The sequence below is a fragment of the Heteronotia binoei genome, chromosome 4 (assembly GCF_032191835.1).
Source record: "Heteronotia binoei isolate CCM8104 ecotype False Entrance Well chromosome 4, APGP_CSIRO_Hbin_v1, whole genome shotgun sequence".
NCBI classification, from domain to species: domain Eukaryota; kingdom Metazoa; phylum Chordata; class Lepidosauria; order Squamata; family Gekkonidae; genus Heteronotia; species Heteronotia binoei.
Genome location: NC_083226.1, coordinates 153,614,330 through 153,639,829, shown reverse-complemented (window position 1 = coordinate 153,639,829; position 25,500 = coordinate 153,614,330). Strand labels below are relative to the sequence as shown.

The window sequence follows — 25,500 nt, the reverse complement described above, 5'->3', positions numbered from 1 at the left end:
GGATTGGCCTGACCAACCCTGTAGGTTGTACCGGGGATTGTATATAAGTGGGACCCGGCCTGCGTGCTCCCTCTCTTGCAACGTGCTCCTAATAAACAATGTTGCCCTACTCTCATCTCCGCTTCGAGTACGTTACAAGTGGGCTGGAAAAAATCACAGATTTAAAACATTTGTAGCCTACATTTACACTGCTCTACCAGTGCCATCTTGAGTGGAGTTATTCCCTTCAAAGACTATTGAAGTTAAAATGAGCTTGGTGGTGGAAAGGGCCATCAGGTCAAAGATGACTCATGGCAGTTCTGTAGGGCAAAGGTATCCAAAGTACTGCCCCTTTCTTGGCTTCCTTCTGTCTTTCCCAGCCAGCCAGCCAGCCAGCCAGCCAACCTACCTTTTATCTGCCCTTCATCTTCAGCTATATTTGTTTACTTCATTTATACCCTGCCTTTCTGTACAATGGGAGCTCAAAACAGCTTAATATCATTCTCCTCTTCTCCATTTTATCTTAACAACAATCCTGTGAGGTATGTCTTGGCCCTTCCCTTGCCTTTCAGCAACAGAATTCAAGGTTTGAAGGTTGGCAGTACTCTTGTGCATACCTAGCAAGGGCTACTGAAGAGTTCATTTCTTAAAGCTACAGGTGCTGCTTCTATTATTTTTCAGGGTTTTTAACCCAGATAACCTAGTTAATCCAGCTAGTCTGATCTCAGAAGCTAAGCAGGACTGGCCCTGGCTAGTATTTGGAAGGGATACAGGGTTAGGATGGCAAGGGCTGGCCATGACAAACCACCTATGAATGTCTCTTGCCTTAAAAACCCCCAAATCAGCTGTGACTTGAAGGCAACCCCCCAATAATTTTTTTTCCAGATTTTTCTGCAAACCCGGCCCATTTGTCAGGTTTGTAGAAAGATCTGTCTTCTCTGTTCATAGTTCCAGTCCCCCATTTAAGTATCCACACTTGTGGCCTTGTTGAGAATTAGAGGTGGGTACCGTGCAAAGCATTGAGTCATTACTGACCCGTGGGGTGATGCCACATCACATTTTCTTGGCAGACTTTTTGTTATGGAGTCATTTGCCATTGCCTTCCCCTAATTTTACCAATCTCAGAAGGATGGAAGGCTGAGTCAACCTTACTTGCCTTGCCGGCAGGAACTGAAAAGAAAAGGCATTAGGGAAAAAAATCTCTTACATTAAGTACAATCACCTGAAATACTTCCTATTCCCTCTATCTGTTCATGGTCAAGCAGGTCACGAATGTCCATTTTTTTCAACAAACAGCACAATGTTATCAAGACAAACATGAACCTACCATTTTCACAGCGGAATTTATTCTCACAGTTTATTTCTTCTATGCTACAAACTTTGGTTGGCAAGCACTTCCGGGCATCTATCAGCTGCTCATGGCAGGGCTCTCCTCCAAACTGAGAGGGCCGGATCAGGGGCCTGATGCGAAACTGAAAGGTAAAACAAGGTAGGGGTTTTTTTGAGCAGGAATGCCGTTCTGGCTGGCTTGTCATCAGGGGGCGTGGCCTAATATTCAACTGAGATTCTGCTGGGCTTTTTCTGTAAAAAAAAAAACCTGCGCTAAAATGGTGATGTCAGGGGTGTGTGGCCTAATATGCAAATGAGTTCCTGCTGGGCTCTTTCTACAAAAAAAGTCCTGAAACAAAGCCTTCATTGACTTCAGAGGAGAGAATTTCCTCTGGGCAGTTGAAAAAACACTCAGAATGGTGTCTGCCACTAGCTTTATATTTAAGTGGCATAATATTTCCTCCTTGTTTTGGTCAAGGAACATTTCAGAATACTTAACGTTTCTATAGTCTAGCTTGGATCCAGACCAGCCTTTTCAAGAGCAAAATGATTTTCACCAGCTTCACATTGGAAAATACCTGGACATTTTGGGGTGGAGCCTGAGGAGGGCAAGGTTTGGGAGGGGAGAGACATCAGTGGGGTATAATGCCATAGACTCCACCGTCAAAGCAGCCATCTTCTCCAGGGGAACTTATCTCTGTCACCTGGAGATCAGTGTTAACCTAGGAGATTTCCAGCCTCCATCCAGAACCTGGCAACCATAACGCCCACAGGAAGCTGACAATCCTATCAGTGTCCAAGCCTCAATATATGCTACCAGTGCAAAAATAAAACATGATATCCCAGATACAATCCCCAACACATATATGTACTGCCAACCCCAAGTTGGGAAATTCCTGGAGATTGGAGGGGGGATCATGGTTTGGGCAGGGGAGGGACCTCAGCAGTGTATGATGTCATGACATAGATCCTCCAAAGGAGCCATTTTTTTCCAGTGGGAAGGGCTGCCAGGTCTGTGTTGGAAAATACCTGGAGACTTTGGGGGTGGATCTGGGAGAGGGCAGGGTATGGGGAGGGGGGGCTCAGCTTGGTACAATGCCTTAAGTCCACCCTTCAAAGCGGCCATTTTCTCCAGGGGAGCTGATCTCTGCCAGCTGGAGAGCAGTTTTGCATCATATACCTTTATTGGCATGTCAGCAATTACCATATAAGCAATAATCCAGTCAATAAAATACAGAATCACAGAGTAGGTAATAATCCAGTCAGTAAAATGCAAAATCCATCAAATATAAAATTTTGTACAGAGATTTCATAAGGAAAAAGACGGAAAGGGAAAAACAGAAGCAATACTATATAACATTTTCTTCGACTTTAAGAACTTCCACAAGGAATCTGGCAACTACGTCAGTAATTTCAGGAATCAAATCATTCAAAAGGAACTGGCATTTAAGATTATTGCTCAGATGACTTTTAGAATGTATGAAATTAGAAAGCAGCCTTTTCCTAGGGCACTTATAAAGAGGACAATCCAAAATTATGTGATCAATTGTGTCTAAAGAATTAAGGATGCAGGGACATAAATACTCATGCCTGGAGATCAGTTGTAAAAGCAGGAGATCTCCAGGCCACACAGTGACATTGTGCGCAGCACAATGACATCATTCACAAGTGACATCATCACACCAATGACATTGTATGCTGGCCACTCTAGAAGCTTCCAGGAAAACTATGGTTTTCTTGGACGCTCTAGCAATTTGGGAGGGAAACTCTATGGTACCATAACAGTTTCCCTCCCAAATTGCTAGAACATCTAGTACCATAGAGTTTTCCTCCCAAATTGCTAGAATGTCTGGGAGAACCATAGTTTTCCCAGAAGCTCCCAGAGCGGCAGGTGCACAATGTCACTGGTGCGATGACGGTCACTTGTGAGTGATGTCATCATGCTGGCAATGTCGGGAGGGGATCTCCCCACCAGACCCATATGGGCTGGCATGTTGGGGACCTCCCGAGTGGGAGAACCACAGCCTGGCCGGGGAGCTTGGCAGCCTTGCCACACCTGGAGGCTGGCAACCCTCCCAGTGCAATTTATCTCTCTCATCTGAAAATCAGTTGTAATTCCAAGAGATCTGCAGGCCCCACCTGATGGTTAGCAAGTTTAGGAGAGAGAGAGAGAGAGAAAGAGAGAGAGAAATCTGGAATGGGAAACACCAGCAGAATTCATGAGTACTTTAATGTGCATTAGAATCAAATGCATCCTCCTGTAGAAACTTGCTCAAGCCAACTAATCCTGTTCACTTGTGCTCATATATATGTAACCCTACTACTTTAGTTGAATCTGGTACAAGATTCCTGCCCTTGTGATAGAATTGCCAATCCCCAGTTGAAGGCAGGGGAACCCCAGGTTTGGAGGCCCTCCCCCCGCTTCAGGGTTATCAGAAAGCCAGGAGGGGGGATGGAAATGTCTGCTGGGCACTTCATAATGGAGAATCAATCTGTGGGTATCAGGGGCTCTGGTGGGGCCGTTTTTGAGGTACAGGCACCAAATTTTCAACATAGCATCGGTGCCACTTCCTAAAATCCCCTCCAATTTTCAAAAATACTGGGCCACAGGGTCCAATTCTATGAGTCCCAAAAGAAAGTTCCCCCATCCTCCATTATTTCTGATGGAAGGAAGGCATCTTAAAGGAGTGTGGTACCTTTAAATGTGATGTCCAAAACTCCATTTAGAGTTCAATCATGCTTGTCACACCGTGACTCCTGACTCCACCCCCAAAAGTCTTTTGGCTCCACCTCCAAAGTCTCCAGCAGTGTTCCTTCCAAGCTGAGTTAGCATGAGCTAGCTCACAGTTTTTAGACTCCAGCTCACACATTTTTGTCTTAGCTCTTGGTCCCAGAGCAAACTAATTTATGCAGTAGCTCATAACTTTAGTGCCAGTATCTCACAAAGCAGAGTTTTTGCTCACAAGACTTCACAGCTTAGAGGTAGTATTGGTCCCCAGATATTTTCTGAGTTGGACCAGGTAACCTATCATGCAAGAACCTTCCTTTGCCCACATTGCTTTGAACCTATGCAATGGCCTAGTCCTATATGCCACTGCCTTACCCTTCTACACACTTCCTCCCAGATGCATTTTTGCACCTACCTGTTTTTTAAGACATGGGTCACATTCTGACCAGGGACCAAAGTCTCCAAATACACAGTTGATAGGACACAGCTGCTGGTTGCAGGCCTTGGATTCCTGCAACTTGCAAAAACGGTTACAGGATTTTTTCTGGTGGTAGTCATCTATCACAATTTGCCTACAATAATAATAAAAAAATATTAAGACCCTGAGTCCTTATCTTGAGAACAAAAGGGATTTCCAACAGGGAGCCTCACAGGGATAAAGGACTCAGATTAATGTGCAATTAGTTGCAGCAAGAAGCCTTTTATCTCAGTTCCTACCTCACAAAGGTAGATCTAGAGTCCTGGGAATCATGCACAAAGAATGGAGGCTTGAGGCATGATCAGATAGAACACTACTAAACAGAGAATTGCTAACCTACTGGTAGGACCTGGAAATCTCCTGAAATTACAAGTTATTAGGGTTTATTTTGTAGAAAAAGTCTAGCAGGAACTGATTTCATATTAAGCCACACCCCCTGACACCAAGCCAACTGGAACTGCGTTCTGTGCGTTCCTGCTAAAAATAATTTTTCAAAAGCCCCGCAAATGATCTTCAGAGATTTGTTCCCCTGGAGAAAATGGCTACTTTGGAGGATGGACTACAGCATCAAAGCCCTGATGAGCTCCCTCCATTCTCCAAACCCTGCTTCTCCTGGCTCCACCCCCAAATCTCTGGGAATTTCTCAACTCAACATTTGCAACATTAGCTAAAGAGTTTGAAGAAGCACTTCGGAATTTTTCCTATGTTTCGACAAGGAGGAAGAGGATGGTAATGGGAAGAGACAAAATGGGCAAACTGTATTGTAAATGCAGGGTTTCCACCCTGGAGATTTCCCACTATTGAAATTGATCTGACCAGGGCTTTTTTTTTGAGCAGGAACGCACAGGAACGCAGTTCCGGCTGGCTTGGTTTCAGGTGGTGTGGCCTAGTATGCAAATGATCTCATGCTAATTTTTTCTGCAAAAAAGCCCCATGCAAAACAATGATGTCAGGGGGTGTGGCCTAATATGCAAATGAGTTCCTGCTGGAATTTTCTACAAAAAAAGTCCTGTATCTGACCAGGATCAGTTCTTTGGAATGGCTTCTTTGAAGGGTGGACTCAATGGTATTATACCCTGCTGAGGTTCTTCCCCCCGCTCCCGGATCCACCCTAAAAACCTCCACATAGTTCCCAATCCAGAGCTGGCAACTCTATGTAAATGTCACAAACTCTAGAGCAGGGGTGGCCAAGCTTGCTAAATATAAGAGCCACATAGAATAAACATCAGATGTTTGAGAGCTGCTAGACATGAACATCAGATGTAGGAAGGATGGAAGGGAGGGAGGGAAGGAAGGAAACAGATGGAGGGGAGGGGAGGAAGTGGTAGAAAGAAAGCAACTTTAACTTTAAATCCATTCTCCAAGCCACTGGCTGGCTTGGCTTGGTGAAGTGATTTAAAGAGAGATATGTCTTCTCCAAGCTGGCTGACAGGGTGATGGGATCTTCGAGAGCCACAATATGTGCGAAAGAGCCACATGTGGCTCCCGAGCCCCTGTGCTAGATTGTAATTTTTATATGTAAAAAATCAGGTTTGCTAGAGGAATATTTTTTAGAGGAGTTGTGATGTTACCCAAAGTAGGAAGTTTCCAATTAAGTTGGGTGAATTACTTAAAGGAGACAGAGAAGAGGCAGATAACTGGAATTCTCCACCTATGTATACTAGGATTTCCCCCTTTTTAGAGAACTCTCAAATAAACCAAGCAGATGTTCAATTGGAAAGGTTTTTATTTAAAAGAAAAAAAGATAAAACAAAATGAACACAATAAACACACACACATACAAGGGCTATCAAAGAGAAACACAAAAAAGGGGAAGATGGTGATTTTAGGGAAGGACAATAACTACTGATTTTGAAGAGGTCCGTGGAAGCAGCAAAACAGCCAGGATTTCGAGAGAGAAGAGAGCCCATCAAAGTGGGGGTATATTCAGAGGACCCAAGGCACACACACTTGCTGGGGCTCAGGATAATCTAGTTATAGGACAAAACGTACCCTCAAGTGGGGATGACCTATTTGCCAGAAAGCAATGATTTAATGGTTTAACTAGAAGTATGACAAAAAGGTAAAAGATTTTAGCATCAGTTAATTGTCACTGAATCAGGGGATAATGAGTGAGGGGAAGTGAGGTTGGGGCGATAATGGCATTATGCTAAGTATATCAACTGGTCTGGGGCAACACATGGTTCTAAAGCCATTCATCCTTCCAACCAGCTGCTTCTGACTCGCATTTTAAAATTGTTATCCTAGGCTAGGGTTGCCAAGTCCAATTCAAGAAATATCTGGGGACTTTGGGGTGGAGCCAGGAGCAAGGTGTGACAAGCATAACTGAACTCCAAAGGGAGTTCTGGCCATCACATTTAAAGGAACCGCACACCTTTTAAAATGCCTTCCTTCCATAAGAAATAATGAAAGATAGAGGAACATAAGAACATAAGAGAAGCCATGTTGGATCAGGCCAACGGCCCATCCAGTCCAACACTCTATGTCACACAGTGGCAAAAATTTTTATATATACACATACACTGTGGCTAATAGCCACTGATGTACCTGTGCTCCATAATAGGACCTGTGCTCCATAATAAAACCTTTTTGAAAACCTTTTTGAGGGGCTCATAGAATTCGACTCCCAGGTCCAATCTTTTTGAAACTTGGGGAGTATTTTGAGGAGAGGCACTGAATGCTATGCTGAAAAGTTTGTGCCTCTACCTCAAAAAGCAGCCCCCCCAGAGCCCCAGATACTCGCAGATCAATTCTCCATTTTTTCCTATGGGAATAACTTTTTTTTTTAAATTTTAAGTATTTTATTGTGAATAATAATAATAATAACTTTTATTTCTATCCCGCCCTCCCCGCCTAGGCGGCTCAGGGCGGCTAACAACAACTTACATATTAACATAAATAATAAAACTTTAAATTTAACAATTAAAATTAAACATAAAAACCAGTCAGTTAAATTAAAATACATGATTTTCATTAGACTAAATATATATGAGTATATCTGGCAGCGATAGAGCTGTTATGGCGCTGGTTCTGCCAGTTTAGGTAGTCTTATGGATTCATCTTATGGATGAATCAAATAATAATAACAAACAAAGACCAGAAACATGTCAAACAACATACATACAATATACACACAAAAACCCGTGTGTTCCCACCACCTATCCACCCACATATATAAGGAGTGTTGAGGGCTTTACTAAATACCAGTTCTAGTGTCTCACCACAATTCCAATACTTTTTGCCCATATATACACTGGTTCCCAAGTTTTTATACATTCCTTCCAATTACCGTCTCTCAGTCTTATAGTCAGAATATCCATTTCGGCAGAGTCTAATAATTTAAATAAAAATTCTTCCTTGTCCGGAATTTGGGGACATTTCCAATATTTCGCATAAAGTATCCTAGCGGCAGTGATCATATACATTAATAATTTCTTTTCCCCTCGGGGCAAATTTTCCTTACATATACTCAATAGGTAGAGTTCAGGAGAATGTTTGATCCTTTTTTAAAAAACCTTTTGGATCCATATATTAATTTGTGTCCAGAATTTTTTTGCAAATTCACACGTCCACCAAATATGGTAGAGTGTCCCTTTAACTTTTTTACATTTCCAGCACTTATCGCTGTAGCTTGGATTCATTTTGGCTAGTCTTCCAGGGGTAAGATACCACCTATACATCATTTTGTACAAATTTTCTTTAAAAACTGTTGCTTTGGTCAATTTAATGTTATAATTCCAGATTTTTTCCCATTCCTCTAATTCAATAGGGTAGCCAAAGTCTTGTAGCCATCTTATCCAACTTTCTTTAACTGTTTCACTTTGCATCTCAACCTTTAATAGACAATTATAAATTTTAGAGATAAGTTTTTTGGCCTCATAGATCATAATATCAAATTCATTTACTTCCGAATCTTTTGGAAAGCCCAAACCTTTGTCCGATTGATACATCGACTTAACTTGGCATCTAACCCACCAGTCCGAAATGGTGTTTCCTTCCAGATTTAGATTGTTATCAGAGTCTAGCAACGTGGTATAGTTGTAGGAATTTCCCGAATCATATAAATTCGGATGTGTGGCTGCTTCCACTGGTGAAACCCAAAGTGGTGTATATGTATAAGTTTTGCTTTTAGTTTCAAACCACACCTTGTAAATCGCCTTACGTATTTCATGGCTCTGGAAGTTGCTGTTTCTTTGAGAGGGTTGATACCAGGTGTATGCGTGCCAACCCTTGGTCAGCCCTGCTCCTTCCAATACTAGTAGTCTTTTATCTTCCAATAAGAGCCAGTCTCTGGCCCAGGCTAGACAAGATGCTTTATAGTATAGGTTCCAGTCCGGTAGGGCCATACCCCCTCTTAATTTGTTCTCTTGGAGGACTTTTAGCTTGATTCTTGGCTTCTTGTTTTGCCAGATAAAAGCCAAAACTATTTTATTAAATTTCTGAAAAAAGGTCTTAGGCAGTTCAATTGGAATCATCTGGAATAAAAATAAGATTATAGGAAGGATATTCATCTTGATCGTAGCTATTCTCCCTAAAAGGGAGATTTGTAAATCTCTCCATTTCTCCAAATCTGCTTCTATTTCCTTAAAAATCTTTTCGTAATTATCTCGATAGAGAGATTTCAGATCGTTTGTTAAATGAACCCCTAGGTATTTAATTCTCTTTTCGTATTTAAATCCAGATTTGGCCTCAAATTGTATTATTTGTTCTTTATTCATGTTTTTGGTTAGGAATTTAGTTTTTTGCGTATTAACTTTAAATCCGGAAACTGAAAGTGACATCATCAAGCAGGCCATGGGTGAGGAGGGCAGTAAGCAAGCCCTGGCCCTGCTCAGGCTTCTTGCTTTGCAGGAAGCTTGATCAGGGCAGGGAGAACCAACACTTGCATACTGGACTCCTCATGAGGAGTGTGGTACGCAAGTCCTGGGTCAGCTCATCAGGGGAGAGAGGGGGCATCCAGCGGTGTCCCCAGGTGGGGTGGTGCCCTAGGCAGTCGCCTACCCCGCCTACTCCCACGCACCGTCTCTGCCCATTAGTCTACTTAAAGCTGAGTTCCTCTGCATTCAAGGAGGTTCACCCTCTACTCTCTGTAGAGTGGAGACTTCCTGAAGCACGTAATTGAAGAACAACATACATATGGAATGCAAACCAAGATAACAGGCCCAACAGTGGGAATAACAAGTGAGTACCAAAGAACGACAGAACTTCAATGGGGGGGAGCACATCTAAAGAAAGACATTCCTACAAGATAAATGGGGGGGATGTATTATCTGAATGACATCAATATGATGATACTGACTTAGGGATGAGGCTTTGGTAGTGTTGCCAAGCACTGGGTTGGGAAATTCCTGGAGATTTGGAGGTGGAAGAAAAAAAGGAGATTGGATTTATACCCCGCCCTTCACTTGGAGTTTCAGAGCGGCTTACAATCTCCTTTCCCCTCCTTTCCCCACAATGGACACCCTGTGAGGTAGATGGGGCTGAGGGAGTTCTGACAGAAACTGTTCTTGAGAGAACAGCTCTGAGAGAGTTATGACTGACCCAAGGTCACTCCAGCAGTTGCATGTGGAGGAGTGGGGAATCAAACCCCATTCTCCCAGATAAGAGTCCTTGCACTTAACCACTACACCAAGCTGGAGCCTGGGGAGGGCAGAATTTGGGAAGACCAGGGACCTCAGCAGGTATGTAATTCCATAGACTCTACCTATCAAAGCAGCCATTTTCCCCAGAGCAACTCACTCTATAGTCTGGAGATCAGTTGTAATTCTAGGAGAACTTCAGGTAGAGCATCTGCTTTACACGCAGAAGGCCCCAGGTTCAGTCCCCAGCATCTCCAGTTAAAAGGCTCCACTAGGAAATGATGTAAGACCTCCACCTGAGATGCTGGAGAGTATAGACATCATTGACCTTGAGAGACCAAAGGTCTATGTTCTTACCTATGTCTGCTTTGAGTCCCAGAATTGCAGGTCTTTGAACAACTGGACCAGGCAGTCCATGGATAACGGTCACAAAAGCATCCCTCGTTGCTCTCAATTGTGATGTACAGCAGGATAAGGAAAAGCAAATTAACATTTTTGTCCATAGCTGAAGGTACAAAGCCAGCAGAAATCTACAAAGCAAGCAAAAATTACAGTAATTACAACAGCTTAATATCTGTTTTTACAATATGACAAGCTAATGCACTGCTGAGAATAACTGAAGGCTGGGTCCCATTGTGATAAGTGTTCAAAACGCAATGCAAATCTTGACGCCCCAAGCCCATACTGCTGATTATGTTGGGAACTTGGGATTGGCTCCCCCAGTGTGAAATTTAAGCTTAAAGAGCTGTAGTGGAGGGAAATATATGATAGATTATGACTGTGAGAGTAGGTAAAGAGAGTTAATTTCCCTGGTGCCATTTCCCTGACCCAAACAGCCAACTTAACTGCTTTGAACTCCATTAGGGGGGGAAGACTGGTCTTTTTATGATACAGGTTAAAGACAGTGTGGGGAGTCGGGCTGCCAAGCCCCCAGTCCGGATGAGGGGATTCCTCCGCCTGGGAGGTTCCCAACCCGCCGCTCACATTGGGCCAGGGGGAAGAACCTCCCCCGATGTTGTTGGCGCAATGGTCGAACCAGGCATTTCCAGGAAAACTCTATGGTTTTCCAGACACTCTAGCCATTTGGGAGGGAAAACTCTATGGCGAATGTACCCCCACCAGAGAGTGGAGGGGACTTGGCAGCCCTAGTGAGAAGAGAGGCAGGGTCAGGGAACTATCACTTTGTGTGTGTGCTTTAAGAGCCATCAAGTCATTTCTGATTTATGGTGACCTAATGAATTAAAGTCCTCCCAAACATCCTATTCATTAACAGCCTTGCTCAGGTCTAGAAAACCAAGGGCTGTGGCTTCCTTCATGAAGTCAATCCATTTCAATCTGGGCCTTCCACTTTTCCTACTGTCTTCCTACTTTTTCTTGCATTATTGTGTTTTCCAAAGAGTCTTGCCTTCTCCTATTGTGACCAAAATATGATAGCCTTATTGGTAATTTTAGCTTCTAGGGAGACTTCAGGCAGTTTGGGCAAGGCTGCTGGTCACCCCGCCTCCCCCCAAAAAAGATAGGTTGTGCCCCGCTCCTGTAAGTGCCATGGGGGGTGGGGTGGTCTGCATTTAAGTGGTGCTCCCCTGTATGATGTTGCACTTCAAATGTATAAGAAAAGATGGCACACCAGAACAGAGTTTGCAGAGGGATTGTTCCCTGCCCAAATAGAACTTCATATGCTCTTTTTTCACACTTAAATTTTATTGAAAGCATCATTATAATTAAACATAATACAAGACAGCTTGTTATAAACATTGTGTTGCAAAACTAAATCACAAGACTAAACTGACAATTTGGTTACATTTCTTAGACAAGTTAGTACAAGGGAGTATAGAATAGAATAGAATTTAAATAAGTGAAGTTACATTATGTACACAATCAAAAGTACACTGTATGATATACAAGATTAGAATGCAAAATCTCTTTGTCTATCAAATATGAAATGACAGGGAACGAAGACTGAACAATTTTCTTTTCATATAAATGAGGGGAAGGATAAGATAGAGAAAAAGCTAATTTGGTTTGAATGAACTAATCCCAAATTTTAGAATGCCAAGTTTGAACTGATGACATACATTTAGATTTTCATTTTGCTGTAATTTGTGTTTTCACTATCAATAATAGACTCAATGTGATCTCTTATTTATAATCATCTATAGATCATGTAATCCAAAAATCAAGCAACTCCTCTTCCAGTGTGAAAGGAATTTCTACATATAGTATTTCACGAATAACCTTTAATATCTGTGCCCAAAAAGTTTGAATAAAAGGACAGTGACACCAGCTATGCAGGAAATAACTTTATATGCTCTTCATTCTCTGACCTAGAGATCTAGAGCTTTCTTTTTCCTCACGAGGGGCCATGATTTTATCAAACTGAGTTTACACCTTTCCCCATGCAGCCACAAGCAGTGATATAGCGGTCTAATCACCTAAAAGTGATGTCACTTATCACCACCACCCCTGTTGCTCATTGAACCTCCCCAGATTCTGTGGACTATAGATAACCGATTGCAGGACAATTGTATCCTGACTTTAACTGAAAGAGTAAACACATTGTAGGATATTGCAGAGAGAATGAATAAAGATAGTATAAATGGAGTTTAGCCTTCAACCACATGTAATGGAGGTAGGATTGCCAGGTCTGTGCTGGAAAATACCTGGAGACTTTGGGGTGGAGTTTGGGGAGAAGAGGGACAATGCCATAGAGTCCACCCTTCAAAGCAGCCATTTTCTCCAGGGGCCAAATAAAAAATACACTGCTCTAGGCACAACAACACAACAATAAGAGTAATTTAGTGGTAGTCAGTCATACACAACAAAACACACTAATTCCAAATACGCATTCCAAACATATGGATATACAAATTCCAGAAATGAATTCCAAATACATGGACAACGGTGGGTCGATCCAAAGTGCACCGTTTCAAATCTTCATCAGGTCCAAAGATGAATGGATAAATATATAGTCTTGGTATCACTTTGAAATGGGACCTTTAACCTGGACTCCAGAGAGCTTACAATCAGCCACCCTGAGCCTGTCAGGGGAGGGCGGGATATAAATTTGATAAATAAAATAATATAAATTTGATAAATAAATAACTTTTGAAGTGGGGCCAAAGCAGGCTCCAAAGAGCTTGCAATCTTACATACAAGAACTTGTGTTTGTATAGAAATCTCCACAAACATTCACCCATAGCCGAATCCTACACTAATTACACAGGGAAAGATTTCCTCCAGGGGAGCTGATCTCTGCCAGCTGGAGATCAGTTGTAAAACTGGGAGATCTCCAAGCCTCAGCTGGAAGCTGGAGATACTAATTAAGGAGGGAGTAGGGTGGCCAACCTGTAGGTAAGGCCTACAGTTCTCATAGCATTATTACTGATCTCCAGACTCCAGAGATCAGTTTCTCTGAAGGAAATGGCAGCTTCAGAGGGAGGACTCTGTGGCATCACATCCAAACTGAGCATCCTCCCAAACTCCACTCTTTGCAAGCACCACCCCCAAATCCTCAGGAATTGCCCAGGAATGAGTTGACAACTCTTCAAGCAGTTCTCCCTGATGGGATAGCCAGCCTCCTAGTGGACCTGGAGATCTATCTTCCAGAATTCCTAGTGATCTCCAGACAAGAGATCTCTGGAGAAAATGGCTATTGTGGAAGGTGGACTCCGTGGCCTTATACCTGGTTGTCTTCCTCCTTCTTTTCAAAGCATGCCCCCCCAGACTCCACCCCTAATTCTCCAGGAATTTCCCAAGCTGGAATTGGCAACCTTGTTCATAGGCCCTGTTTTTATCTGAGATATTTTGGAGGAATTGTATTTGCTAACTGCTACAGCCCATGGAAGTATGAAACACTGGCTACCAAATCTGTATTGAACAATTAACGTTTCAGTTATGAACCTGCTTGCTTCATCAGTCCTTCACCAACCTTTAAATGTGTAGCTTAATGATATAATTTTAAAACAATTTACCTCAGATTACCCACACCACATATTTCCAGACTGGGAAAAGCTTTGACAACTAACTTACTTTCAGTATATGCAGCGGTTGCTAATAGCATAGAACAGGTCAAGAATAAAGAGATACCTGACAACTTTCATTTGATTGTTCCATAAACAATTATTCTTCCAGATTCCAGCTTCTTTCACCTTAAGACAACTTTTTATTTTCCTGTTTAAAAAGCTGTTGCAAATCACCTCACAAAGAGCTTTTTGTGACTAGTCAAGGAAACAAAACAACTGTAGAGCTATCCTAACTTGCAGAAAGGTTCGGATAAATATTTTACCTTTTAAGAAGGAAAAAAATGAATCTCATTGAATACAATGGGACGTACTCCAGAGAAAACACACATAGGCATGCACTGTTAAATCTGTTGCAGCAAAATAAGTCTGAAATTCAGTGGTATCTTCAAGGCTAATGAAATTTATTCCAGCATCCACTTCTGTGAGTCAGAGCACAGCTCAAATCTGACTCACTCAGTTTTATGCTAGAATAAATTTCAAGAGTTTTGAAGGTGCCATAGGGCTTCTATTTGATTTTAAAGTCATACTGTGCCCATGCGTGGCAACCTATAAGTCAAGATGTATTGCCAAAATAAGGGAGGGACTTACCTTGGTAATATGTATGGAGTAGGATTGCCAGCCTCCTGGTAATGACTGGAGATCTCCTGGGATTACAACTGATCTACAGGCAACGGAGGTAAATTGACCTGGAGAAAATGGCCACTTTGGAAGGTGGACTCTATGGCATTATACCCCACTGAAGTCCCACCCCTTCCCAAGCCCTGCCCTCCTGAGACTCCGCCCCAAAATCTCCAGCTTTCCCCCCCCACCCCACAGTTGGCATTCCTGGTGTGGAGTGTGAAAGTATTCCTAAGAGGGCAAGTGGACTAGCTAAAGTCACACAAGGCGGCTGTATGTGAAAATAAGCACTTTTGTAGAATCCTGTGAGCTATTCACATCAGCCCATTCGAACAAGGAACATACAACCATGGCACAACACAACGGCTTTGTTTGCATTACATTAAAATACAACCAAGTATCAATCCAACACATGCTTACTCAAGGGTAAGAATCAATGAAATCTCTGTGCTGATTACCAAGCAAACATGATTAGCGTTTGCATTGTACAGTGTTTAAGAGCAGCAGATTCTACTCTGGAGAAGAATAGGGCTGCCAGGTCTGTGCTGGAGAATACCTGGAGACTTTGGGAGTGGATCCAGGAGAGGGCAGGGTTTGGGGAGGGAAGGGAAGGGAAGGGGCCTCAGCATGGTACAATGCCATAGAGTCCACCCTTCAAAGCAGCCTTTTCTCCAGGGGAGCTGAATTCTGCCAGCTGGAGATCAGTTGTAAAAGTAGAAAATCTCCAGCCCCCAACTGGAGGCTGGCAGCCCCAGAGGAGAACCAGGTTTGATTCCCCACTCCTCCCCATGAAGCCAGCTGGGTGACCTTGGGCCAGTCACAATCCTCTCAGAACTCCCTCAGTTCTACCTATCTCACAAGGTGCTTGTTGTAGAGTGGGGAGGAGACGGGGAGGAGATTGGAAGCAGGGTATAAAAGCCAACTCTTCTTCCTAATAAGAGTTGCTCATATGCTGGAACCATAGTTGCATCATTTATAGCAGCAAGGAAAGTGGGGGAAGATAAGCAATAAGCGAACCAGTTATGTCTCAAATAATCAGTTCAAATGGAAGAAAACAATGCTCTTAGCATTTGATATAACTAGAAAGAGGGAAAAAATGTATTCATCAATAGTTTTAAGTCTTGGAAACAAAGGAACTTTTCTGGTTTTGTTTACAGTCACTTGGGGCTTTTTCTGGAAGACTTCATTTGCATGCTAGGTCACACCTCCTGATGTCAGCATTGTTTCACATAGGGCTTTTTTTTGTAGAAGCCCAGCAGGAATTCATTTGCATATTAGGGCACACCCCCTGACACCAAGCCAGCTGGAACTATGTTCCTGTGCATTCCTGCTTTTGAAAAGCCCCGCCTCTAGTCTAAAGAGACCAGTCCCTGGAGAAAATGAATGTTTTGGAGGATGGATTCTATGGCATTGCACCCCACTGTGATCTCTGTCCTGCCCAGGCTTCATCCCCAAATCTCCAGGAGTTTTCCAGCCTGGATCTGGCAACCTAACTGTTATGTATGTGGACTCAAGTGAAGACTTTGGGTGTGCCTGCCGGGCTCATTGGAGCCATAAAGGCTAAGCTTGGGGACTTGAGAACAAAGGGCTGCAGGATCCAAATCTCTGCAGCCCTTGGTCAATCACAAGCCCCCAGTGGTTTGAATGACCCAATGATGTGCTAGCGCGGGAATCCAGAGATGTATATAAGTTGGGCCGGCAGGTCCCATCCCCAGTCTTGTAATGTAGCTCTATCCTATAGCATGTCTATTAAAGAGCTTATTATCACTCAACTGGTTACTCCTACATGCATTGAACCCACTATATTATACTAACCAATCCATCCCCTGCTGATCTCTTGGGAGGAGGGACCTGGCAACCTTAGTCCTGGTCAGTATTTGGATGGGAGACCACCAAGGAATTTCAGGATTGCTATGTAAAAGCAGGCAACAGCAAACCACCTCTGAAACCACTATGGGATCACCATAAAGTGGCTATGATTTGATGCCACTGCACACACAAACATGATGGAACCAATTGTGTGCAAGCAAAAAGAAAAAGTGAGAATTATTTAGATTTGGGTGGGTAGCCACGTTGAAGCAACAGAAATGAGCATGCGCACAAAAGCTTATACCCAGAATCAGAATTGTTGTCGATCTTAAAGGGGTGCCACTGGACTCAGACTTTCTCCTGAGATGTATTTAGTTTGCTTATTTATCTAAACAAAAAACTGGGGGTGAGGTGGAAGAACCAAGTACAATTGTAGACTGGGATTTGATTTTAGATCGGCACCTGAGAGTTTAGGAGTGGCTTGTTTGTGCTGCAAAGGAGTTTCCAATTTCACACCTGAGTGCTAGAGTCAGTCCACTTTGGAGACTCTAGTAATATTTTATTTAACTGAGCCTGCCTCCGTTAGCTTATTTTTTTTTTTTTTTTGCATTGTATTCACTGAGAGACTTCAGAATGCCTAATGCACAGCCATTCATTGCAAAACCACTACTTTACTTTTATCTTTACTTTTATCTTTCAGAGCAAGTAGACTGGGCGTCATAAACCTTTGTTCCGGCTCCAGGCAACACACCTTTGCGGCTCTGTGTCATGACCGGTTTCATCTCCCTTCTCAGCTGCAGCTTCTCTGGTTCCCCTGCAGGGTCTTGTCTTCCTTGCCTTCAGACACTGGCTCTGCCCTCCAAGCTGTCTCATTAACTATGGAAGCCAGGATTTTGCCAAGCTGCATTTCCCAGTCGGAGACAGGAAGGGTCAGCTTTCATTCTCTGAGTACACTCAGTGCTTGCCAGGAAAGGGGCCAGTCCCAGCCCAGCATAAACAAACAAGATAGTGAGAAAGGAACACCTGCCTGTAATTCTGAGGATACCTCTTTGACCAGGGGTCATTTTGTAGAAAAAGAGGTGCCGGAGCTCATTAGCACAACTCATATGTGCAACTCATTTGCATATGCCACACACCCCTGACATCACCGGAAGGCGTACTAAATTATATCATCTACCTTAAAATGCTTCTTGAATTAGAATTACCATAATAATACCATACTCCCATCATACATTTTAAATTACTCTGTCCTATGTGGCCACAAAAGAGCACCGTGGCTCAGAGTGTTAAAGCTGCAGTACTGCAGTCCTAAGCTCTGCTCACGACTTGAGTTTGATCCTGGCGGAAGATGGGTTCAGGTAGCTGGCTCGAGGCTGACTCAACCTTCCATCCTTCCGAGGTCAGTAAAATGAGTACCCAGAAGCAAGTGTTTGGTTGGGGGGGGGGGGAGTGTAAGAAAGAAAGAGCACAATAAAATGTAGAGGTTCCAGAGCTCTTCTCCTGTGAGCTCCTGCCCAAAATGAGGCCTGCCTCTTTCCAAATCACCTTGCCCTTTCTTATCTCCCACCATTCCATACCACCAAAGATACATCTCTCTCTCAAGTCTTTCCCTTGAGGTTCTGTGCCCATAAGCAAGTCTGGCTTTATAACAGGAAATTTACTACCAGAGATTAGTATTGCTTGCACTTTCCACATTCGTAGAGTGACAGAAACCTTGAGGGATTCCTGGGCAGGGTTGCTAAGTCTCCCTGGTCACCAGCAAGGATGGGGGGGGGGTGTATTCCAGGGGATCTCCAGGCCCTACCTGGGGGTTGGCATCTCTAAGACTGATCTTGTTTTGCTTCTGAGATCTGACGAAATCATGCTGGCTTGGGCCATCCAGATCATATATGGGGGAAACATAGTTAGACCTCTCCCTGTGTTAACAATCCTCTACATTTGCAGCCTGCGATGAATGCAGGGTAGCATACAGAGCCCTCTCTTCTCCCTCTGCCATCTGGAGCTCAGTTTTAATTCTGAGAGATCCCCCGACCCCACCTGGAAGTTGGCAACGCTATCGACAGTTGAGCTATATGGTGCAGTGCAGTGAGCCTCTTATGCCCCTCTTGCTGGCCTGCTGTACCTGTTCTATTGCCCCCAGCTGCTTTTCTCCTGCTAGTAGTCATGGTGACTAATTAACCATCTGAATCCCAGTGCAAGGAGGCAACATTGTGGGAAGGCCTCAGCCTCTATGCCCTGTTGTTAGGGTTGCCAATCCCCAGGCTTCACCCCCAAAGTCCCCAGATATTTCTTGAATTGGACTTGGCAACCCTACCTGTTGTTGAACCGCCAGAGGAACTAATTGGCCACTGTGTGAGACAGGATGTTGCAACAGATGAACCACTGGTCTGATCTATCAGGACACTTCTTATGTTCTTATACTAGGAGCCAGTATTCCACTATGCCTCATAAGGCAGCATAAACCAAACAAGAGGCATCCCAAGTGTATGGAATATGCAAAGATAGAGAGTGCAAGGGCAGACCATAAAAAAATTCTCAAAATAATCATATTCGTAGTAGATACAGATAATGAAATAGAATTGGTGGTCACAATTCAGATACAAGTAATAAGAAATAAGTATCACAGTTCACGACACATTCTTCAATAATAAACATCAATCCATTTGAGAGTTGAGCTGTGCCTAGAGTAGTGTGGAAATTGAGTTCCATTTTTCAGCCATATAACGGATGAAGAATTGTTTTGAAACATCTTGTATACTTGGGAAGGATGTAATGAGCTGTAGAAATCTCTCTGGGACTGCCTTCTCTTTGGACTTTTGGAGGTCTTTTGGACACTATTATATGAAAGAGCACAGAAGAGTCTCTTGTTGGATTAATGTTTATTATTGAAGAATGTTTCTTGAATTGTGATACTTATTTCTTCTTACTTGTATCTGAATTGTACCCACCAATTCTATTTCATTATCTGTATCTACTATGATTATGTTTTAATAGGCTGATGTCTACAGATAACTTGTGAAATTTTGAGACTTCTTTTTATAGTCTACCCTCATGTTTTCTATCTTTGCTCATAAGGCAACATGGCAGAAAGACCTCATCTGCTGCCGGGCATGTTCTCCTCTATGCTGCTCTGGATTCAGGGTGAAAAAGATCAATTGTAGTGGCACAGTACAGTGCCTTCTTTATTTCTGACTTGAGCTTTCTCCTCTTTTATGATGGCAGTAAAGGACACGAAGTAAGGGCATTATTGAACATTTATAGCTATGTGCTTCCTTAGAGGTCAGCCAGGGACACAGGGATGATGGGTTTGCCATGAGACTTGGGGACACACTTAATTGTCAGAAGGCTATGTGAACACTTAGCTATGTGAACCTAGCTTGCCTGGGAAATTATAGATGTTTGTATGCAAATGCTAGAAGTGTTCGAAGTAAAATTGGTGAACTGGAATGTTTAGTGTTGGGAGAAAACATAGACATTGTGGGAATTTCAGAAACTTGGTGGAATGAGGAGAATCAGTGGGACATGGTGATTCCTGGATATAAGTTATATCGGAAGGATAGAAAGGGAAGGGTTAGAGGTGGGGTGGCTCTGTATGTCAGAGAGGATATATGGTCCAGTAAGACTGAGGTCAGAGAATTAGATTCCCTTTTAGAAATGCTTTGGGTTGAAATAGAGGGCCCAAAAGGAAATTTAACTATGGGAGTTTGTTATCGCCCACCAAAACAAAAGAGAGAGGACGATTATAATATGATGGAAGGCTTAAAGACAGCGGCTAATCGTAAAAACTGTGTCGTAATAGGTGGTTTTAACTACCCGCAGATTGATTGGGTCAATATGTGTTCTGGTCGAGAGAAAGAGATTGAGTTTCTTGATGCTCTCAGTGACTGTGCTATGGAGCAGATGGTCTCAAAACCTACCAGGGGTGGGGCGATCCTGGATTTGGTCCTAAGTAATGCCCAAGACTTGGTGAGAGATGTAAAAGTGATTGCACCGCTTGGGAGCAGTGACCATAATGTTATTGATTTCACCATTTGTATAAATAGGGAGTTGCCCAAAAAGACTGCCACAACCACGTTTAACTTTAAAAGGGATAAATACACTGAGATGAGGAGGCATGTGAGGAGGAAACTGAAAGGAAAGGTACATACGGTCAAAACCCTTGGGGAAGCTTGGACACTATTTAAAACTATAATCCTAGAAGCTCAGATAAAATACATGCCACAAGTTAGGAAAGGCACAAACAGGCATAAGAAAAGGCCTGCATGGTTAACAAACAAAGTAATGGAAGCTGTAAAAAATAAGGTCTCCTTTAAGTGGTGGAAAACCAGTCCAAGTGAGATTAATAAAAGGGAACACAGGCTGTGGCAAATCAAATGAAAGACTGTGATCAGGCAGGCAAAAAGGGACTATGAGGAGTGGATTGCAAAAAACATAAAGACCAACAATAAAAATTTCTTCAAATATATTAGAAGCAGGAAGGCAGTGGGGCCCTTGGATGACCATGGGGTAAAAGGATTACTGAAGGAGGATAGGGAAATGGCTGAGAAGCTGAATGCATTTTTTGCCTCCGTCTTCACTGTGCAAGATGAGAACTTTTTGCCTGCCCCAGAACCACTAATTTTGGAAGGGGTGTTGAAAGACCTAAGTCAGATTGAGGTGACAAAAGAGGAGGTCCTACAACTGATAGACAAATTAAAAACAAATAAGTCACCGGGTCCAGATGGCATACATTCGAGAGTTCTGAAAGAACTCAAAATTGAACTTGTGGATCTTCTAACAAAAATCTGTAATCTTTCATTGAAATCTGCTTCCGTTCCTGAGGACTGGAAGGTAGCAAATGTCACCCCCATCTTTAAAAAGGGTTCCAGAGGAGATCCGGGAAATTACAGGCCAGTCAGTCTGACTTCAATACTGGGAAAGTTGGTAGAAACCATTGTCAAGGACAGAATGAGTAGGCACAGTGATAAACACCGGTTATTGAGGAAGACTCAGCATGGGTTCTGTAAGGGAAGATCTTGCCTCACTAACCTGTTATATTTCTTTGAGGGGGTGAACAAACATGTGGACAAAGGAGACCCGATAGATGTTGTTTACCTTGACTTCCAGAAAGCTTTTGATAAAGTTCCTCATCAAAGGCTCCTTAGAAAGCTTGAGAGTCATGGAGTAAAAGGACAGGTCCTCTTGTGGATCAAAAACTGGCTGAGTAATAGGAAGCAGAGAGTGAGTATAAATGGGCAGTCTTCGCAGTGGAGGATGGTAAGCAGTGGGGTGCCCCAGGGCTCGGTACTGGGCCCCATGCTCTTTAACTTGTTCATAAATGACTTAAAGTGAGCAGTGAGTGGCCAAGTTTGCAGATGACACTAAATTGTTCAGGGTGGTGAGAACCAGAGAGGATTGTGAGGAACTCCAAAGAGATCTGTTGAGGCTGGGTGAATGGGCGTCAACATGGCAGATGCGGTTCAATGTGGCCAAGTGCAAAGTAATGCACATTGGGGCCAAGAATCCCAGCTACAAATACAAGTTGATGGGGTGTGAACTGGCAGAGACTGACCAAGAGAGAGATCTTGGGGTCGTGGTAGACAACTCACTGAAAATGTCAAGACGATGTGCATTTGCAATAAAAAAGGTCAACGCCATGCTGGGAATTATTAGGAAGGGAATTGAAAACAAATCAGCCAGTATCATAATGCCCCTGTATAAATCAATGGTGCGGTCTCATTTGGAGTACTGTGTGCCGTTCTGGTTGCTGCACCTCAAAAAGGATATTATAGCATTGGAGAATGTCCAGAAAAGGGCAACTAGAATGATTAAAGGGCTGGAACACTTTCCCTATGAAGAAAGGTTGAAACACTTGGGACTCTTTAGCTTGGAGAAACGTCAACTGCGGGGTGACATGATAGAAGTTTACAAGATAATGCATGGGATGGAGAAAGTAGAGAAAGAAGTACTTTTCTCCTTTTCTCACAATACAAGAACTCGTGGGCATTCGATGAAATTTCTGAGCAGACAGGTTAAAACGGATAAAAGGAAGTACTTCTTCACCCAAAGGGTGATTAACATGTGGAATTCACTGCCACAGGAGGTGGTGGAGGCCACAAGCATAGCCACCTTCAAGAGGAGGTTAGATAAAAATATGGAGCAGAGGTCCATCAGTGGGTATTAGCCACAGTGTGTATATGTGTGTGTGTGTATATATATATATAATTTTTTTTGGCCACTGTGTGACACAGAGTGTTGGACTGGATGGGCCATTGGCCTGATCTAACATGGCTTCTCTTATGTTCTTAACACTTGGCACACAGGGAAGAAAAGTTTAGATTATGTAGCTAAGTGTTTTTGTTTTAGTCATGCACCTAGATGTAGTCATTGAGCAAAATGTATACAGTTTCATATTATGTCTAGAAACAGCAAGGTAATATGGAATCATCTTCTGGGGTCTTCTAGCCTCCAACTGGGACCTGGGAATCTCCTGGAATTATAGCTTATCTCCAAACTACAGAGATCAGCTGCCAAGGAAAAAAATGGATGCTTTGGAGTAGGAGACTCTTTGGCACTGTACCCCACTGAGGTCTCTGCCTTCTCTAGGCTCCATCCTCAAATCTCCAGAAGTTTCCCAACCTGGATCTGACAACCCTATCCCCACCCCCCACCCCCCACCCCCATCCCCTTCCAGTGGCCGGGGGGACCTGGCAACCCTAGTGAGCTCTCGCTGCTCTCTCCTTGAGGCAGAACTGGTCTTTCCTCTCTTCAGTGGCAGGACAGTCTCCTGTCTCTCACAGTGGGCCTCTTGCTCAGAATTTTTTAATTAAATTGTAAATGTAGTTTTATTTAATATTTGTATGACTAATTATTTAATATTTGTATGACTAAGAATCCCAGCTACAAATACAAGTTGATGGGTTGTGAACTGGCAGAGACTGATCAAGAGAGAGATCTTGGGGTCATGATAGATAACTCACTGAAAGTGTCAAGACAGTGTGCGTTTGCAATAAAAAAGGCCAATGCCATGCTGGGAATTATTAGGAAGGGAATTGAAAACAAATCAGCCAGTATTATAATGCCCCTGTATAAATCGATGGTGCGGTCTCATTTGGAGTACTGTGTGCAGTTCTGGTCGCCGCACCTCAAAAAGGATATTATAGCTTTAGAGAAGGTGCAGATAAGGGCAACTAGAATGATTAAAGGGCTGGAGCACTTTCCCTATGAAGAAAGGTTGAAACGCTTGGGACTCTTTAGCTTGGAGAAACGTCGACTGCGGGGTGACATGATAGAGGTTTACAAGATAATGCATGGAATGGAGAAAGTAGAGAAAGAAGTACTTTTCTCCCTTTCTCACAATACAAGAACTCGTGGGCATTCGATGAAATTGCTGAGCAGACAGGTTAAAACGGATAAAAGGAAGTACTTCTTCACCCAAAGGGTGATTAACATGTGGAATTCCCTGCCACAGGAGGTGGTGGCGGCCACAAGTATTGCCACCTTCAAGAGGGGTTTAGATAAAAATATGGAGCAGAGGTCCATCAGTGGCTATTAGCCACAGTGTATGTGTGTATATAACATTTTTTGCCACTGTGTGACACAGAGTGTTGGACTTGATGGGCCGTTGGCCTGATCCAACATGGCTTCTCTTATGTTCTTATGTTCTTAATGTATGAAACTATGTTGTTAGCCGCCCTGAGCCTGCCCCGGCGGGGAGGGCGGGATACAAATAAAAACTGTTGTTGTTGTTGCTTCTGCTGTGAAGGCAAGTAAAAGGTCATTGGAAAAAGTGCAGAAAAGGACAACTAGAATTATTAAAGGGTTAGAACACTTTCCATATGAAGAAAGGTTAAAACGCTTGGGGCTCTTTAGCTTGGAGAAACGTCAACTGAGGGGTGACATGATAGAGGTTTACAAGATTATGCATGGGATGGAGAAAGTAGAGAAAGAAGTACTTTTCTCCCTTTCTCACAATACAAGAACTCATGGACAGTCAATGAAATTGCTGAGCAGTCAGGTTAGAACAGATAAAAGGAAGTACTTCTTCACCCAAAGGGTGATTAACAGATGGAATTCATTGTCACAGGAGGTGGTGGTGGCTGCAAGCATACACAGCTTCAAGAGGGGATTGGATAAACATATGGAGCAGAGATCCATCAGTGGCTATTAGCGTATTGTCAGAACTCTCTGCCTGGGGCAGTGATGCTCTGTATTCTTGGTGCTTGGGGGGCACAGTGATCCACACAAATTCTGAAGAAATTCTGAAGAAATGTCAGGCTGTTTGAGAAAAGAGAAGGCAGGGAAAGATCTGCTCTGCCAACATTTTCATGAAGTCGTCCACTGGATCCAGTTCATAATAAGTAGACTGGGTGTGAGGAAGCCTGGTATCCTAAGTACAAGTGCAAAATAGTAAAATAGAAATAAGAAGTAGAGCCTGATAAGTATTATTTGGGGATTGTGGAAGGTCGATCCTGTCATTTCCCCTTTAAGAAAGGACTCCAGCTGGGCTGGAGATGTCCCAGCCCTGTTTTTGTATGCAGGATCCCTATTATGAACAGCATCTCCCAAATGTCAACAGATCCGGAGGTGTTCCTGTAGGCACTTTGATGTCTGGCTGAACTATGGGAAGCGCAATGAAGTCATGTTTGCAATGGTCTCTGTAACATTTGGCAAGCAATTTGTTTTTGCTCTACCTCTTTAGCTGGGGTGGAGAGAGACTGCTGAAACAATAAACATGAGATGCATGCAAAATGTGCTTTCTTGTGAAGTTCTTTTAACGGATCCTTAATTGCTCCCCAAATGTCATGGCTCTAGAGAGCAGTGAGCACGCACATCAGACCAGTTTGCTGGTGCTGTTTCTTGATTTACAAACTTTTTTTTTTGCATAGGGGAGTATACAGAAATCCTTGCCTTGTCTATGACAGGAGCTCATAGAAGAGACATAGACATGCACCATAAAATGTTTTAATTGTATTTATT

The 25,500-nt window shown here is 43.1% G+C and overlaps 1 protein-coding gene across 1 annotated transcript in view; it reads right to left on the bottom strand.

Annotated features, from left to right (window-relative positions):
- C6 (complement C6) overlaps window positions 1–10,634 on the bottom strand; it is a 33,739-nt gene extending 23,105 nt beyond the window's left edge. Inside the window, exons 1-3 of the mRNA XM_060236447.1 lie at window positions 10,451–10,634; window positions 4,452–4,608; window positions 1,307–1,451 (exon numbers count right to left, since the gene is read on the bottom strand). Coding sequence (XP_060092430.1) covers window positions 1,307–1,451; window positions 4,452–4,608; window positions 10,451–10,596 — 448 coding nt within the window. The 5' untranslated portion in view covers window positions 10,597–10,634. The remainder of the gene's footprint in view (window positions 1–1,306; window positions 1,452–4,451; window positions 4,609–10,450) is intronic.
- Window positions 10,635–25,500: the final 14,866 nt, after the last annotated feature.